We start from the raw sequence: 19,175 nt of genomic DNA, 5'->3' as shown, positions 1-19,175 counted from the left end.
GCATTTGAGAAACACATTTAAAATTACAGCCTCCAAATAGAAAAATGAGGATAGGATTCTAGAAAGACAGAACAAGAGGATAAAAAGGGGGAAATGTAGAAAAGAATACAAAAATACTCCATATAGGAAAATGAGAATAGGAGTCTAGAGTGAAAGAACAAGAGGATAAATAGGAGAAAATCTAGAAAAGAATAATACAAAAATACACGACATCAATGATGATATGGCCTACAGTTTAATAACCCTGTACTGTTTGTAAATCACAAAGAAAGTTTTCAGAGATGGGTAGCAAATTATGAGAAAGCATACCAACTCATACATTTGGGTGTAAGGTTGGGTGACTAAAGACACCCTTGAAGTAACCAAGTCAAATTCTAACTTTGGAGAAATAATCACCTATAAATGAAAACTGGCTTTGAGCTATTTTTCACTGGGGGGAAAAATCTTACTTTAGAAACGTAAATTACTCAAGCTGTTTTTTTGCACTCAGATATTTATCCAACTATCAAAGTACAAAGCTCCGTGACATCAGTGAAATACTACTGACTTTTCAATAACACTAGTAAATCATTTACTCTTTTTAAACACTGAAGAAAAAACTCTAAGTCTCAAAGAAATGAACATTTTGATTTTTGTTACACCTCAAAAAGCCCTTTTCACAGTGCCTGGCATGTGGTGAGCACATAATACACACACTTAAATTCTAAATTTCAGACATTAAGATATTTGATTTAGTCACAAGTTAAAACTGTTCTTAGATGAGAACTTCTCCGAATCATTAAGAAGATGCCTTTTTAATCTAGTACTTAGTGAAAACCACACTATCTAAATAAATTCATAAATCACCCCATTACCTATAGCGCATATATATTTAAACATCTAATGGACTGCAAACATACTCATCTCTATGTCTGAATGCCACAAGAGACTGTCTCAGCTAGAAATAATTGAGATCTTAAATTTTTAATATTCTGACATCAAAAATGACAAATATACATTTTCAGTTAAAATGACTTTAAAAACTCAACCATCCATAATACAGTTAAGCCTCTTACTTCAAAATACATCTAGCATAATTTTCTACAAGTGCAAGGAAATTTTCAGTTAACTCCTCAAAGAGAAATCTAAACCCTAACCAACCTGCCTACGTATGAGAAACCTCAAAGACACAAAGTCAAAAGCATGACTCCTCAAATCCAGATGTCCACTAATCAAAGAATGATAACAGTAAAGAGCCATTCTAAACCTGGTGCTCTAACATCTGCCAAAAATCCTACTGCTGAAACAATAACAACAACAAAAGGAGTCATGCCCAATGCTGTGTCTGACATTTTGTTCAGTGTCCTAGGGGACATTATCATGTCCTACCTTAGAAGCTCTGGATTCTACACTGCATGATCAGAAATTTTGTCAACACTGAAGTAGCTCTGCTCCTCCCTCATTTGTATGAGCACACTGGAGGCCGATTATCCTGACATGGAGCTGCATGTCCACTGTCAGGTCTCAGAAGGGACCTGGCAGCAAGAGTTACAAGAAAGACAGGAATAGTGATTTGAAGTTGATAGCCACATGCTAGAAACTTCCTGCCCATAAAAAGGCCCTTTTCTTCAGTGTTTGCGTCAACTGTAACAAAAGAATCAAGAAAAAAATAAATAAGTTGTTTCGTATCGTAAGTCAATCAAATCCACCATGAAGGCATCCCAGGAAGACGCCTAGCTGATGCTGATGAAGAAATTATTTTCTAGGAAGAGTGTAAGGTCCATTTTCTTTGTTAAATAAAGACAGATGTTTTTAAACTGCTTATGCCCTTTCAAAAATAGCCTTTTTCCTTCATCTTGTAGGGATACAAGAAAATTGTAACTCCAGCAAATTAGTTACGCAAATCACTTGGGAACATTTTTCTTACCACTATATAAACACACTATATAAATATGCAAAACATTCTATACAATACTAATATGCAGAGGAATTATTTTTTCTTAAAGACAACAGAACAAACTAATATTCTCCTAACTTCAATTTCAGAGTTCTGAAAGCAACTATTATGAGAACTAGGTAAAAAGTTTGAACTAAAAGAATTGATAGTTCCCCTATAATACATGTCACGAAGAGAGAGAAGTTAGAAGTTAAACTTAGAATTCTCAAATCAATTGCTAATTAAGTCAAGATATCCACCACCATTTTTTGCCATTTATATCCATTTGCAAATTTTAATATAAACATTCGCAAATAATAAGCCAAGTGTCACTTCTTCAATTTCAAATATATGCATAGCAGTTTTATATTCTTATATTTAATCACTCATATTATGCCATGACATTTTAATTAATATCCTATAAGCAGAGAAATACCTAAATAGTAGAGAAAGCAGGAGTCTGATACAAATAATATGAAACAAATATAAATTTTTAAAAAACACGTATTTTACTAACGTTTCCTACAAAAAAGTATAAACTACTACTAAAATCTTTCAATTTTACTAATAAACAACTTTAAAAATGTGTTATAACCTATTCATTATCAATGATGTTCAAGTTTGATATTGTAACAGATTGTTCTATCCCATGTGCTTATGTCTGATCGACTTACATTTGGCGCTTAATATACTCTTTAAGCAATGCTTCTTCCACAGGATACACCTGTACGCCTGTACCATCATCATAGTAATACATCATACTGGTATTAAGTTCTGTCTGAAATGGTTGATCAGTCCTTTCACCATGTTCTCGATAACCATATGAATAATCAAAGTTCACTTGATGTGAATAAAGAAAAAGAAAGGTGATCGTAGATTAAAAAAAAAACAGAAATAGTTACTATAAAGAAAAATCCAAAGTAAAGTATTTCAAGGGATAACAATATAAAACCATCTTTATTATCAGACAAAAAAAAGTTGAAACATTATATGGGATAGTGGGAAAAACTCACAGAGGGCTTGCACACTTTTTTCAAAGGTCATCTAATTTAACAAAACAAATAATCATGTCATACCTCGAGGATTTCCTCTGCCTCGTCCTCTTCCACGTCCCCGGCCTCTTCCTCGGCCTCTAAAGGAACCTCGAATATTACCACCCTCACTTCTCACACTGGAAACTTCATCTTGATCATCTCTCTTTTCTCTATCACGCCTCCAACCTTTTTAAAATGAAAATATTTTTATACATTCCAATTTGCAACACTGAATAACATGATTATCTTTATGAAAACATGGTAACCACCCCTCCTCATTTTGTAAATAGCTGTTCATAACCAGCCATTCTTCAGATAGATACAAACTTAAGAGATCTGATAGGAATTTGTCAAAATGTCTCTGGCATAAAAGAGGGCCCATAGAAGTACTGATATATAAAGAAGACATTCTAATAAGTAATATAACACATGAAAAAGATAAAGAGGTCCTTTGCCAAGATTATACTGTTGAAGATTCAAGAATTTCAAGTCAACTGAGTTTGCACTATATCAAGTGCCTGAAAAATACTTACGCTCACAAAATGTTTAAGGAAAGAATGTTTCTATTTAAATAAAAAATGTTCCTTTTAAAGAAAAAAGGAAATGAAAACACAAAAACTGGGAGAAGATACCTGCAGCAAAATATAGGAATTATATCCATAATACATATAGAACTCATACAAATTTCTCTTAGGTACAAACATACACACACACGTGGCAACTCAATGGGAAAAATGGGTAAAAGACAGGTAGGGCAAACAAGGAAATGCAAATGGATAACAAATATAGAAAATGGTACTCAGTCTCACTGGCCGTGAGAAATGCAACTTAAGACAATGAAAGAGTATTTCACTCACCCTAGTCTAACAAACATCCTAAGGTCTTGTAACATCAAATGGTAACCAAAATAGAAAACATAGAACAGGGCCAGCCCTGGTGGCCAGTGGTCTAGTGGTTAAGTTCGGTGCACTCTGCTTCAGCGGCCAGGATTCAGTTCCTACACCTACTCATCAGTGACCATGCTGTGGTGGCAACTCACATACAAAAAGAAAAAGAGGAAGACTGGCAACAGATGTTAGCTCAGGGCAAATCTTCCTCAGCAAAATAAATAAATAACAGTAAGCATTATTGTATGTTAAGCCCCCCTACACATAGAAAAATTTTTCTGTGATTTATACACAATTGTCATGAGAAAAATATTTACCATGTAAAGCACTCTAGCCTACCAATTTTTTTTGAAAAACCTGATAATGATCCAGTACATCAATTTTATAACACACTCACAGGTTGCTGTCTGAAGAAATTAGCCTAGAGAACCTCTTATACATGTTTACTGGAAAATATGCATAAAAATGGTCATGGCAGTACTTTAATATCAAAAAACTGGAAACAATCCAAATGTCCACCAAAAGAACAGATTTTATCAAAGAGTGAAACACCCTTTAGCAGGGGGGAAAAATGAATGAATCACAGCAATACAACCAACATGCATGTATCTAAGAAAATTAGACTAAGTGAAAAAAATTGGTGCCAAAGAATATGTGAATGGAGTCATACTGGATGCCAATTTCAAAAGCATTCAAAAAAACTAAAACATTTGGGTTCTTTTTTTTCCCGCGAGGAGGCAATAGGATGAAACTGCAGAGGGCACACAGGGAAGTTCAAAGGTAACGGGCATTTCTAAACTGGGAGCTGAGTTCCCAGCGTTCATTATATTATTGTTCTTTATAATCTTACATATTTGCTTATACCCGATATCTAATAACAAAAAATTTTAAATTATGAATATATATCACTTTTAGAATAAAACATTCAAGTGATATATTTGAGAAACAATGGTACAAGAGGCAAAAAAGTCTCAATTTTTTTGTAGACAAGTTTTATAATTTTATTGTCATATTTTGTGGACCACTGAGCAAATACAACTGACTAGATTTTAGATGATATTAGAAAATTAGTGTTGATTTTCTTGGATGCTACATTTTCTTAGGACATCAGATATCTGCTAGTTACTGTCAAATGATTCTAAAGATGGATAAATTAAATATAGGAAAATTACTAAATGGTGGTTAGACAAGTATTCACTGTACAATTCTTTCAACTTTTTGAGTTTAAAAATTTTCATAATATAATTGGAAACTTTTTAAGTGGTAATATTGTTTGTAAAATTTTCTTAAGCCTTATTCTCCATTCACAGGACAACATGCCTGAAAAATTATCAGATTTAAAAGAGTTCAGCAGAAAACTATAAAACCAAATGTTCATCCAATTGTTTCCACAAATCCTCCTGTCCTCCTCCACTTTCTGAAATCTGAGCAAACCCTGTTGAAATAATATATCTGGGGGATGATTTTTAATGAAAGAAATACCACTAAATGAAAGACTGATGGGACACTTTATGATGGATGGATAATGCTAATAACACCTGAACCAACTCAACATTAACACAACTGAAAGTGGGACATCCAGACATTTTATTCCTACTGCTGTGATACATTAAGACACATACACACACATGCTACAAAGGATTCCCACCAAAACAAAAACAAAACTAAACCTGAACCTAATCAAACCCCTAGCTCTTATTGCCAGTTATATAGAGAAAAGACAAAGGAACACGTTAAAGGACATCCTGACAAAGCAACCAGCCAAATCCAACACATGGGCAATTCCACATAACATACAGCCTAACAAATAGGAAAGAAACATTGCTGGTGAGAATGTAAAATGGTACAACCAATTTGGAAAACAACTTTGCAATTTCCTATAAAGCTAAATACACACTTACCACACCATCTAGCCATCCACTCCTCTGTGTTTGCCTGAGAAACTAAAACATATGCCCACACAAAGATTTGTTCACAAATGTACACAGTAGCATTACTCATGATAGCCCAAAACTGGAAACAGCCAAATATCTATGAACAGATGAAAGGATAAAGGGGTGTATACATTCAAAAGAAAACCATTCTGCAATAAAGAGGTAGAAACTACCGATACATGGAATAATACTGATGAGTCTGAAAAACATTACAATGAGCAAAAGGAGAGATGGGTACATAATGTATACTGTATGAAATTCTAGAAAAGGCAAATCTAACCTGACAGAAAGTAGACTGGTGGTTTAGGGAAGTAATAGTAACGTGAGTGTATTTTAATATACGTAATTTATAGCTCAGTAAAGTTGACTTTTTAAAAAGGACCCAGAAACCACCCAGAAGAGATTTCCACTAGCCAAATCTGGGACAATCTGAGTGTCAAATTAAATAATCATAGTAACAAATTATCACCCATTGAAAAAATAAGCCTTAAGTCCATACTGATAATAATGGGAAGTTGTTCCTTATAGTGGAATGCCAACTAATAAATATAGAAGGAATGATGCAGTAAGAAAAATCAGCATTTGCAACCATTATAGCAGTAATTCCATCAGGCAAGAATCATCAATGAAAACTAAAGCTCATGTGAAAAGTCTGATGAGAAACTGGGTATTTCCACAGTCTCAAAGTATCCCCCTACAAATTACATATTAATTACTAGGGAGAAAAGAGTATTTTTACAATAAAGAAACCTGGGTACATCATCTTAACCAAGTGCTCAAAGTTAATATCACCAATAATAACATAAACCAAGATCATGTGCATTTCCACGTGATATACTGAGAAGACCATTTAACTTTTGTAGTCTTCATGCCAAAAATTCATAACCCAAATGTAATCATGAGGAAACATTAGGAAAACCTAAAGTGAGAGATATCTAGCACATAACTGTCCTAAGGTCTTCAGAAAAAATCAACGTCATGAAAGACAAAAGCAGAAGAACTGTTCCAGACTAACGGAGACTAAAGAGAAAAGACAACTAAAAGTAATGTGTGATCCCAGATTAGATCCTGGAAAGGAGGGTGGAAAAACTGTAAAGTACATTATTGGGAAAATCTGCCTGTGAACAGTCACACTGTATTATTATTCTTATGATATATACTCTGAAGATATTTAGGGTTAAAGGGGCACAATGTCTATAGCTTATTCTCAAAGAGTTTATACTATACATGGTTATTAAAATAATAAGCCTTAAGTTTTTTTAGTCATTTTCCTCTTAGAATGTAACTTACTTCGTGTATCATTTCTCCTATTGTTATGTGATGATTTATTTACTTCAAGTTGACATCTTGAGTTGTTCCGGGATCCTGGTCTTTCTTGACTGTCTGGTCTTACATCATCTAAGTGGAGTGGTACCCACCTGTGCTTATTAGCTTGAAGAAAACAAAATCATTTAATGACAATGCACAATTTTCATTAAAGCACTGCAATTCTGAAAGGAATCTAAATTTTAATTAAATACTTAATTTGTCTTTTAAAAGATTATTTGTGGAGTACCGAAATAATTTTCTTCTTCTCACATAGCTCCTTAATAAACTTGTTTGCACAAACAGTATTTTGAAAAGTCAACTGAAAAGCCAGTGATTGAGTATCATTGGAATTCTTTTGCTTTTAAATGAAATGCTCACTCTTCTGTTTAATTCTGATGGTTAAGCTATTTGAAAAGAGTAAATGTACACACTATTCCTGTCTAATACTTGCTTCTTAGGCTTTAGAATGATGTATATCTGATAAGACATTATAATGTACACAGTGGAAAGTCTGACTAGTGATTCAAAACACTTTTAGTTTCAAATCACTGTCTAAAATAATGACTTATCCAGCATTACTACTAATGAAAGAGGTTTCTCAAAATTAAGTTTAAGTATAAAATTTGTCTAATTGCAATTAAAAGTCTTTTCCCAGCTACTATGCATTTTCTAATTTCTTTTTTCTTTTTTTTTTTTTAAGATTGGCACCTGAGCTAACAACTGTGGCCAATCTTTTTTTTTTTTTTTCCTGCTTTATCTCCCCAAATCCCCCCTGGTACACAGTTGTGTATCTTAGCTGCAGGTCCTTCTAGTTGTGGCATGTGGGACGCCACCTCAACGTGGCCTGACGAGCGATGCCATGTCCGTGCCCAGGATCCGAACCCTGGGCCGCTGCAGCAGAGCACGTGAACTTAACCACTTGGCCACGGGGCCAGCCCTGCATTTTCTAACTTCTTTTTCTAACTTCTTAAGAGAGAGATACAAGCAATGTAACTTTTCTTGTTGACTAAATGGTAGTGATTGTTACATTGTAGCAAAATTCTGAAGATTACCTATTCATAGTTAAAGTTTCAAAATTTTCAGTCTTATGCCCAATATATAGTTTCGACTAAAACAAAAGATCTATGGCCAAAGGAATAACTACTAAGGTAATTAAGGGATAGGGAATATTAGTGTGCAACTTCAGTACTGATTTCATACAAATCCTGCACACTACGGACAGATGACGAAGACAGAATACAAAAAGATCTAAAAACGCTTTAGGGGCCAGCCCCACGGCCGAGTGGTTAAGTTCGAGTGCTCCGCCTCAGCGGCCCAGGGTTTCACCAGTTCTAATTCTGGGCTCAGACACAGCACCGCTCATCAGGCCATGCTGAGGCGACATCCCACATGCCACAACTAGAAGAACCCACAACTAAAAATACACAACTATGTACTGGGGGGCTTTGGGAGAAGAAGGAAAAATAAAATCTTAAATGAACAAATAAATAAAAATGCTTTAAAGTCTATAGTATAAATTCCATCAATGTGATTCTTGGGCATAAACAAGCCCTTCTTTTTAAGATAAAAATGTGTGTTCTAAGGAGAGTCAATTCATGACTTGATTATATGAATTACCCTAACTATAAACACTGGGATTTTAGTGTTGGCTGATCAGTTTTAATTGAGGCAACTAACATGAAGACAAATCTTAGAGGAGGATGACAGGTCTGTCAGCTATGAATTCTAGACAGTCAAAAAGACCCTTCATGTATCTAATTAGCATGAAAAAGGTAAGTGATAAAGTGTTTAGGAAATGGGGAAATTGTTTTCTAACACGGTTGTCCTGTTGCCACCACTTTTGAGCAGTTAGCCTTGGCTCATTGTATCAAGTGAGCCTAACGTTTACCCTGCAGATAAGGATTACATATTCACCAAAAAAAAATTTTGGTAAGGGCTCAATATACGGCAGATTGTTAGTGACATTATTAAAGAAGTTGGCTAGCAACTACTGCATCATCATGAAATGTCTCCTCCATATTTGCTTTTACAAAGCAGTTAAATCATAATCTGTCCCTTAGACAGATGAAAAGTTTCAAAAAGAATATGGAAAGGGATGTGAAGATAATTTTTTTTTCTTCAAAGTATAATTTAATGGGAGAATGCTACAAGGAAAAAAATTGTTCTCACTTTTCTCTTAGAAAAATATTCTCAGGGGGCAGCCTGAGGGGCCTAGTGGTTTTAAGCTCAGCATGCTCTGCTTCAGTTCCCAGGCGTGGACCTACACTGCTCTGTTAGCAGAGCAGCAATGCTGTGCTGGCGGCCCACATACTAAAAACAGAGGATGACTGGCATGGATGTTAGCTCAAGGTGAATCTTTCTCAGCAAAAAAAAAAAAAAATTCTCAGAACTCCCTGAAAAATAGGGCATTGTTCCAATGCAGATTTAAAAAACAGTAATTATCATACAACCTTCCAAGAACATATCTACACTCATCTCTATAAGTGGTACTTCATTCCATTCCTACATAAACTACAAGTCACAAATGCAAAAATGAAAGCCCAATAGTTCAGAAATGTTACAAAAGCAACTTAGTTACCGTTGCAGATGGTATCCAGAGGAAATCCAAAATACTCATTGGTGACTACTAGGAATCAATCAATTAAATATGATCTTCATTACTACAACTTTCTTCCAAAAATTAAAATCAAAAAGAAGATATAGATAAACTAACCTCTTTCATTGATTACTTGACTGAGCCTCATCCTCACTGAAATTTTCACCAGGACCATCTAATTTACAAGAGCCAAGACATGGAAACAATCTAAGTGTCCAGTGATAGATGAATGGATAAAGAAAATGTGGTATTGATACAATGAAAGATTATTCAGACATGAGAAAGAAGAAGGAAATTCTGCCATTTGCAACAACCTTGAGGGCATTAGGCTAAGTGAAAGAAGTCAGAAGCCAGACAGAGAAAGACAAACACTGTATGATGTCACTTATATGCGGAATCTGAAAAAGCTGAACTCACAGAAACAGAACAGACTGGTGGTTGCCAGAAGCAGGGGGTGGGGGATGGGGAAAATGAGTGAAAGTGCTCAAAAGGTACAAACTTCCAGTTATAAGATAAATTAGTTCTGGGGATGTAATGTACAGCATGGTGGCCATAATTAACCATACTGTATTGTATAATTGAAAGTTGCTGAGAGTAGATCTTAATAGTTCTCATGATAAGGAAAAAAAGTGTGAATGTGCAGTGATTGATGTTAACTAAACATTGCGGTAATCATTTTGTAATATATACATACATCAAATCATTGTGTTGTATACCTTACACTAAAAGAATGTTAAATCTCAATTATATCTCAATAAAACTGGGGAAAAAACAAAAAATTATAGATGAACTAACCTCTCTTTCGTTGATTACTTGACTGAGCCTCATCCTCGCTGACATTTTCTCCAGGACCATCTAATTTTGTTTCCCGGCTTTCTTTGCTCTCACTGTTACTTCTCTTTTCGACCTTGTCTTCTCTTTCTTTCCTATTTTGTGGCTTCTTATTTCCTTGGCTGAGGACACTCTGACACTGCAAAGTTTTTGAAATAATTTTCACAAACACTTTCACTAACATATCCAAAATTTTGTGATACTACACCTTACCTAAATACTGTAAACCAAATGACTACTTTTATCAAAAATAAAAACTACTTTCAAAAGGCACTGTCAACAGAAAAGTCAAGCCACAGACTGGGAGAAAATGTTTGCTAAGTATTTGTAAAGGACTTGTATCCAAAATATATAATGAACTCTCAAAATGCAGTTAACAAGAAAAGAACCCAACTCAATTTTTTAAAAATGGGCTAGAGTTGAATAGACACTTCATCAAAAAGACATACTTACTGCAAACGTATACAAAAATGTGCTTGGCATCATTAGTCAGAGAAATGCAAATTAAAACTACAATGCAATACCACTACACACCTACTAGAATGACTAAAACCAAAAGACTGACCACATAGAGTACTAGTGAGGATACGGAATAATTGGAATTTTCATATGCTGCTAGCGGGAATGAAAAGTTTAGTAGTTTCTCAAAAAGCTAAATGAGGAGCCAGCCCCGTGGCCAAGTGGTTAAGCTTGCATGCTCTGCTTCGGCAGCCCAGGGTTTCGCCAGTTCGGCTCCTGGGCACAGACCTAGCACTGTTTGTCAGGCCATGCTGAGGCGGCATACCACATAGGAGAACTAGAAGGACCTAAAACTAGAATATACAATTATGTACTGGGGGCCTTTGGGGAGAAGGAAAAAAAAAAAAGGAAGACTGGCAACAGATATTAGCACAGGTGCTTTAAAAAAAAAAAAAATAGCTACACGAATAGCTACCATATGACCCAGCTACTCTACTCCTAGTTACCCAAGAAAAATGAAAGCATATAACCATGCAAAACTTTGCACACAAAATATATATAGCAGCTTTATTTGTAACAGCCAAAAATCAGAATCAACGCCAATGTCCATCATAGGTGAATGGACAAACAACATACATCCAGTCAATGGTATATTACTCAGCAATAAGGAATGCACTACTGATACACATCAAAAAATCTCAAAATAATTAAGCTGAGTGAAAGCCAGAAAAAACAAAACAAACCACAAACTGTATGACTCCACTTATATAAAATTGCAGAAAATACAAATTAACTATAAGTGACAGAAAGCCTATCAGTGGTTGCCTAGGATTATGCGGGGAATGTGACAGGGAAAATTACAAAGGCGTGTGAGGAAAGTTTTGGGGTAATGGTTAAGTTCATTATCTTGACTGTGGTGATGGATTCACAGGTTTACATAGGTCAAAACTTATCAAACTGTACACTTTATACACATGCAATTTATTACATGTCATTTATATACCAATTAAGTTGTTTAAATTAATATATATTAGCTACACCTGCACACCAATAATACTGCACAAATTAAAAATAGCAAAGTGTACAGTGCCAAAAGAAAATACATACCCAGATAACATATGCTACACTCCTCTAAAAAGCCCCTTGACAGACTCTCAGAACCATCTTTTAGAGCTTCTTTCACAGTTAAAATTAAATTAAAAATCCATTAATTGAACACTTCTTGATATGATATATATGCATACATATGTATGAGTACATAGCACTTCAACACATATTGAAGGATTATAAATCAAAGAAAACATATATAGCATTAATTCTGAAACACAAAATGGGCTTCAATTAGACATATTATATTAAAAATTAATCTATTTGTAGGCATTACATGAAGATGACAGCATGGTACCCACTCCTTCCAAAAGTAAAATTTCTGCTTGAGAATACAACTAGATGAAGGCAGTGTGATGAATGAAATCAGGTATCCAAAAAATGGATAAAACTATAAAGAGGGTAGTTGTTGAGTTTTTAGCACCTCTTTATTAACGTAATTCTCTAAATCTGGAGTATAATAAATTCTGCATGTTTAAATGAGAATACTTTCCCTTTATTAAAAAAAAAGCCTTAAAACAATACTTACTCCAGTGTTCACTAATTCACTTGGTGTTGGCCAATTTGCCATATCGCTGAAATCACTAGCCTAAGAAGTAATAAATAAGTGTTATGTTTGCAAATTAGAAATTTTATATAGAAAAAATATTTTCTAAACATGAAAGCAACTTTACAAATCACCTACATTCAATAAAAGGCAGGCACTTGCCAAATTAACCCAAAAGCTCCTCAAACAAGAGAATACTGAAATAAGGATGCTTTGGTCTTATGATCCAACTTCTAGTACGATTTAATGATATTGACTAAATTGATATACACAGAGACATATGGGAATTTGAATAAAGACTACAATTATCTAGTATATTAACTTTAAACTAACATCAATGATACAACTAGAAGAAAAATACACAATAATCTAGAAGAGTTCCTAACAATTTTCAAAATCAATATAATTGACTATTTTGTGTAAAGACATACCTTGTTGGATTTCTTTGCCTTGAGTTTTCCTGCTTTTATAATTTTGGGGGAACTGAGCTCTAAAAAAAATACACAGAATTGTTTTACAACCACTTCATTCAATATATTTAACCAAATAACTAGTATACTAACGCCAGTAAATCAGTGTAGTTGTCATTCCCAACAAAATTCAAAGTTGTGAAATTCAAATTCCTAACAAGAAATCAACTACATTTCAAATATAGATTCAAATCAGTCTCCAGAGTTCAAATCAAGAAGTCGGAAATATTAACAGTTTAGTTTCACCGAAGTGAGAGACCAATCCTTTCACTAACAGAATACAACATGAAAAATTGGCAATATAACATATTTTAATACAGTAAAGTTAGTAACTCAATTCCCAACAGGATACATTTTTCTATACAACTAATACATTTACATTCATCAAAGAGCATCCAGAAAATAAGTCAGAAGACTTCAAACTATTTGTCCTTGAAAACAAAGTTTGGCAACCATATTAGGTTGTACCTAGATTCAAGCCATAAAAAATACAACAGGTCTCTGTAAAAGTTTGTCTGAGGCTAACATGGTATCACCACTTGTCCCTATCTTGTCAACACAGTGGTTGGCAATAAAAAATACACATATATATACTGTCTCCAAATGAAGCTTTACCCTGTCTTTTAGTTTGGTTCATTACCTAGCAAAATGACATGCCATCTAGCTAAACATGCCCTAAAGTAAATATTAAGAAGTAGAATCAATTTGGGATCTGCATCCATAGAAAATACAATAATTCACCAAAACATGAATCCCATAAATCATGGCAATAATCAATTCATATAATAAAATAAAGCAATCTTTGAGTTAAAACCCAGAAGCAGATTTAAATAAGATACAGAATACTTATCAAAGGAGGAGGGATGAGTGTTGAAGACATCAGCAGAGATGGGCATACAGGGATCTTGAATATTGTAGTAAATCTATTTCTAAAGCAGAACAGCGAGTACACAGGTATTTGTTTTATTCTTCTTTACACTTTAGGTACACACAATATATGTGTATGTGTAAATGTGCATAAGGATAAAATATTTCATGAGGAAAAATTACATGAAGTAGAAAAAAATATGGGCAAATAGGACCAAAAAAAAGAGGGTAGGAAAAAACCTAATTTAATAAAGAACAATATTTTCCTGAACACTATCTAGAATTTGACTGAAGGATGTTCTGTAAATACTATGTATATTTAATGAAAGTTACATAGTATAGAACATCTGAGGGACTTTTCCTTCAACAAAGTGTTAAACATGTCCCAAAATAGCTAAGACAAATAAATTAAGTGCCTGGTAGTTACAAAATACAGCCTTATACAAACTATTTGATGTAATGGAAAGTAATAAGGGATAGGCCACACATGCAAGTTTTATTTAGCTTTATTAAAAATCAATTAGACATTAATATCACAAAATTAAGGTCAGAAATTAAAGATAAAATTATTCTGACCCCATAAAAGTAAAAACAAACTTTTTAACTTCAATACTAAATAATACCATTAAGTTATTAACAAACTGGAGAAAAAAATATTTGAACATGACAGAAAGTTAATAATCTTTTCATTGATTTGAAAACCAACATAGTCCCATACTCTACCCAGACACTGAATATAACCTCTAGCTAAAAGTGAGTAAAGAAGTTGGGGAGGAAGGAGTCTTGAACTTTATTTCTTCACATGTTTAAAAATAAAAAGAAAAGAGATTTTGATTTTAGTCAATTAGTTTGGACTCAAAAATTTTGGATTTTTATTTAAATTTTAATCTCTCAACTTTAATTCCTCCTCAGGAAATATAATAGAAAAAGTTTACTTTTAACTCTGTGGCATCTATAATATTGACATTTTATTAATGGAGTATCTTTATGTACACACTGTAATTAGAATGTTTATTTTATCAACACTATAATTTAATCTCATCAGAGAGTGTTTGATAAAATGTGTTGGCCAAAGTGGTTGGATACTCTGGGATAGGAAAGAATGACTTCCTAACACTGGCTACTACATGGCCCTTTGAGTTATTTTACTTTTCCAAGAGGAAGACTTTCCCAGAACATTCTTGTTCCCAAGTCCCAATTTCCTCCCATGGAAACAATAAGTTTCCTGACGAATGAGTGTAGGAAAAGAATTGAACTTGCAGAGCCAGCACCTTTTCCCCTTTTTCTTTGGGAGCTAACTGTCCACAAAAGCAAGCTTTCTCGTCTGCTCCTTCATGCTGCCAACTTCACACTGGCAGACTCCCCAACCCCAACAGAAGTACAAGGGGGACCTGCCGGTGCACAACGCCAACTGTGTGGATACGTTTCGTCTGATTCCCAGTTCAACATAAGGAAGTCCTTTGTGTTGCTCACGTAGACCACCTCATCAATCCAGCCTTTTTTGTTTAAAAGAAGGATACTGAGCTTTAAAAAAACAAATCTGGGTAGAGATGAACAGATGATTCAAAAAGGAACTACAAACGGCCAAACATGAAATGGCACTCAATTGCACTAATAAAAAAATGTAAACTAAAACAACAAAACATTTTTCACCTATCATATTGAGAAAAAAAGAGAATGCCAATTATTGGCCAGCCTACCAAAAAACGGACATTTCTCTCATGCTACTGTTAAGAATGTGAAGTAGCAAAATCTTTCAAGGGTAATCTGTCACTTCAAATGTATATACCTTTAAGTCAAGCAGTTCCATTTCTGGGAAATTATCTGGGAATCAAGACAAGGTACAAATATGTCTGTTTAAGATGTTCAATACAGCTTTGCTGATAACTATAATTAAATTACCTCTATATTCACCAATATGGGATAGTTACATTACAGTACTTCTATACAAAAGAAGGTAAAACTTTTAGAAATAAGATAAATCTGCATGTATTGACATGGAAAGAAGTTTACCAGGTTTTAAATATACTTTTATATATACATATAGAGAACAAGTAAAACAAGCCTAAGAAAGGACATTTTTCATATTCACGTTTCAACTTAAATGGAGGAAACTGCTTTGCAAATCATTAGAGAAAACGTAAGATTGAAAAAGCAAGCCAAGCCTAGAAAATTATTAAAAAATTAATTTAAAAATGTTTTCTAAACAGATGAAACCTAAGAAACAAATTTAAGCTACTAATGGCTCCAAGTATACATAAATATACATGAACAAATACACACACCCATTTTTCAAACATCACTGGTGAGATACTATATCAGTACAACTTTTTTGAGTAATATTCCAATATCTTTAAAATGTTATTCAACCCTGGAAATCTAGAAGAAAATAATTCTAAATAAATATATAAATATTTAATAAGGTACCTTATTAAAAAAAATAAATAGATAAGGAAAAGAATTTATTTGAATAGCCTGAATACTGAAAACAAAAACTGCACCATAGGGGCTGGCCCCGTGGCCAAGTTCGCGCGCTCCGCTACAGGCGGCCCAGTGTTTCGTTGGTTCGAATCCTGGGCGCGGACATGGCACTGCTCATTAAACCACGCTGAGGCAGCGTCCCACATGCCACAACTAGAAAGACCCACAACAAAGAATATACAACTATGTACTGGGGGGCTTTGGGGAGAAAAAGGAAAAAAATAAAATCTTTAAAAAAAAAAACTGCAACATAACAGGTGACTTTACTCACTTTAATTTTCAAGACCATAGTCTTTAGCAAAGTTCTAATTAAGAAAATGTACTGACAGGGCCAGTCCCGTGGCTGAGTGGTTAAGTTCACATGCTCTGCGTCAGCGGCTCAGGGTTTCGGGGGTTCAGACTCTGGGCTGGACCTAGCACTGCTCATCAAGCCATGATGAGGCAGTGTCCCACATGCCACAACTAGAAGGACCCACAACTAAAAAGAAGATGCACTGACAGATATCAATATTTCACAAGGCTTTATTATACTAAAGGGAGACATGTAGTAATGGAGAAATTTTGCTACAGTACAAGAGTGTATTAAAAAAAACTACTTAGGGGCCGGCCAGTAGCACAGCGGTTAAGTGCACACGTTCCACTTCTCGGCGGCCCAGGGTTGGACGGTTCGGATCCCGGGTGCGGACACAGCACCGCTTGGCACGCCATGCTGTGGTAGGCATTCCACATATAAAGTAGAGGAAAACGGGCATGGATGTTAGCTCAGGGCCAGCCTTCCTCAGCAAAAAGAGGAGGATTGGCAGTAGTTAGCTCAGGGCTAACCTTCCTCAAAAAAAATAAAAAAATTTAAAAACTACTTAATTCTCATACTCTAAAAGTGAGAGTATCAATTTGTACAGTCACTTTAGAGAGCAACTTGTCAACTAACAAACTGTGATCTAACAATGCCATTCTCATCATCTATCCTAGAGAAAGTCAGATGTGTATACAAAAAGTATATATAAAAATTTTGTTTGAAACAACAAGGATGTTGAGCAGTAGGTAAATGGCTAAATCAACTATGTCAGTTATATTTACAGACCACTTCTCAGCAAATTTTTTAAGGAGTTTAGATTAAAAAGAATCAATCTCGGGGCCAGCCCTGTGGCCGAGTGGTTAGGTTTGCATGCTCCGCTGCAGGCGGCCCAGTGTTTCGTCGGTTCGAATCCTGGGCGCAGACATGGCACCGCTCATCGAGTCACGCAAGGTGGTGTCCCATATGCCACAACTAGAAGGACCCACAACTAAGAATATACAGCTACGTACCGGGGGGCTTTGAGGAGAAAAAGGAAAAAAAGTAAAATCTTTAAAAAAAAAAAAAAGAATCAATCTCATCACAAGAAAAAAATACCTTGTAACTATGTATGGGGACAGATGTTAATTAGACTTATTGTGGTGATCATTTCAAAATATATACAAATATCAAACCACTATATTTTACACCTGTAACTAATATAATGTTATATGTCAATTATACCACAATAAAAAATTTTTAAAACCTCACTAATTGTAAACAGGAAAAATAAAAGGATCAACTAACACTTTAAATGAAAAATGGAGAATGATATTATTTCTAAACACATATACAAAACACTATTTCGAAGTGGCTGCATAGAAAGGTCTGAAAGAGGGGGCCGGCCCAGTGGCGCAGCGGTTAAGTTCGCACCTTCTGCTTCAGCGGCCCAGGGTTCGCAGCTTTGGATCCCGGGTGCGGACATGGCACCTCTTGGCACGCCATGCTGTGGCAGGCGTCCCACATATAAAGTAGAGGAAGATGGGCATGGATGTTAGCTCAGGGCCAGGCTTCCTCAGCAAAAAAAGAGGAGGACTGGCAGTAGTTAGCTCAGGGCCAGTCTTCCTCAGCAAAAAAAGAGGAGGACTGGCAGTAGTTAGCTCAGGGCTAATCTTCCTCAAAAAAAAAAAAAACGAAAGGTCTGAAAGAATATTCAGAGTAAACTGGTAACATGATTATCTCTTTTGTGAAAGGGGCATCAAAAGTTCTGTTTTTACAAGAAGAGTGTATTTATGTATCATTTATATAGCTTACTAAAATGTTATTAGAATAGTAACAGTAAGCTTATTTGAGGTTTCTGGGAAGCAAACACTGGGAGAAAAGAGGGCTGATGAGGATAAGAGAAGACTAAGGATGAAAAAAGATGGAATAATCAATATTTTTACAGACTATGTTTTCATGAGTAAAAGAATTAAAATTATTTTAGAAAGCTGATTTTTAACATGCAAAATATAACCATGGCTACAGGTGATTAATAAATACCATACTGGGGGCTAGCCCAGTGGTGGAATGGTTCAGTTCACGCGCTCTGCTTCGGCGGCCCAGGGTTTCGCTGGTTCGGATCCTGGGCGCGGACATGGCATCACTTATCAGGCCACAGTGAGGTTGCGTCCCACATGCCACAACTAGAAGAACCCACAACTAAAATATACAACTATGCACTGGAGGGATATGGGGAGAAAAAGCAGGGGGAAAAAAAGATTGGCAACAGTTGTTAGCTCAGATGCCAATCTTTAAAAAATAAAAATAAAAATAAAATAAATACCATGTTGTGATTTTAATTAAAGGCCTCCAAAATAAATAAAACTACTGTTAAAAAGGTTAGGGTAGATTGGGAGACAAGTCTCTCTGGTCTCCTGACTGAATTTAAGACTGCAGTGACACTACTCTAGGCCTCTTGGGTGGGC

The 19,175-nt window shown here is 35.0% G+C and overlaps 1 protein-coding gene across 21 annotated transcripts in view; it reads right to left on the bottom strand.

The window, feature by feature from the left end:
• LARP1B (La ribonucleoprotein 1B) overlaps positions 1–19,175 on the bottom strand; it is a 133,880-nt gene that overhangs the window by 110,768 nt on the left and 3,937 nt on the right. For all 21 annotated transcript variants that reach the window (XR_011501911.1, XR_011501907.1, XR_011501908.1 and 18 more), the window contains exons 2-7: positions 13,050–13,108; positions 12,601–12,660; positions 10,470–10,644; positions 7,061–7,201; positions 2,992–3,135; positions 2,590–2,755 (exon numbers count right to left, since the gene is read on the bottom strand). Coding sequence is in view for 16 of the 21 variants with exons in the window: in XM_044767250.2 (XP_044623185.2) it covers positions 2,590–2,755; positions 2,992–3,135; positions 7,061–7,201; positions 10,470–10,644; positions 12,601–12,660; positions 13,050–13,108 (745 nt within the window). In the remaining 5 variants the exon portion in view is untranslated. The remainder of the gene's footprint in view (positions 1–2,589; positions 2,756–2,991; positions 3,136–7,060; positions 7,202–10,469; positions 10,645–12,600; positions 12,661–13,049; positions 13,109–19,175) is intronic.

This window comes from Equus asinus, chromosome 3 (assembly GCF_041296235.1).
Source record: "Equus asinus isolate D_3611 breed Donkey chromosome 3, EquAss-T2T_v2, whole genome shotgun sequence".
NCBI classification, from domain to species: domain Eukaryota; kingdom Metazoa; phylum Chordata; class Mammalia; order Perissodactyla; family Equidae; genus Equus; species Equus asinus.
This window is presented reverse-complemented; position numbering and strand designations above follow the sequence as displayed.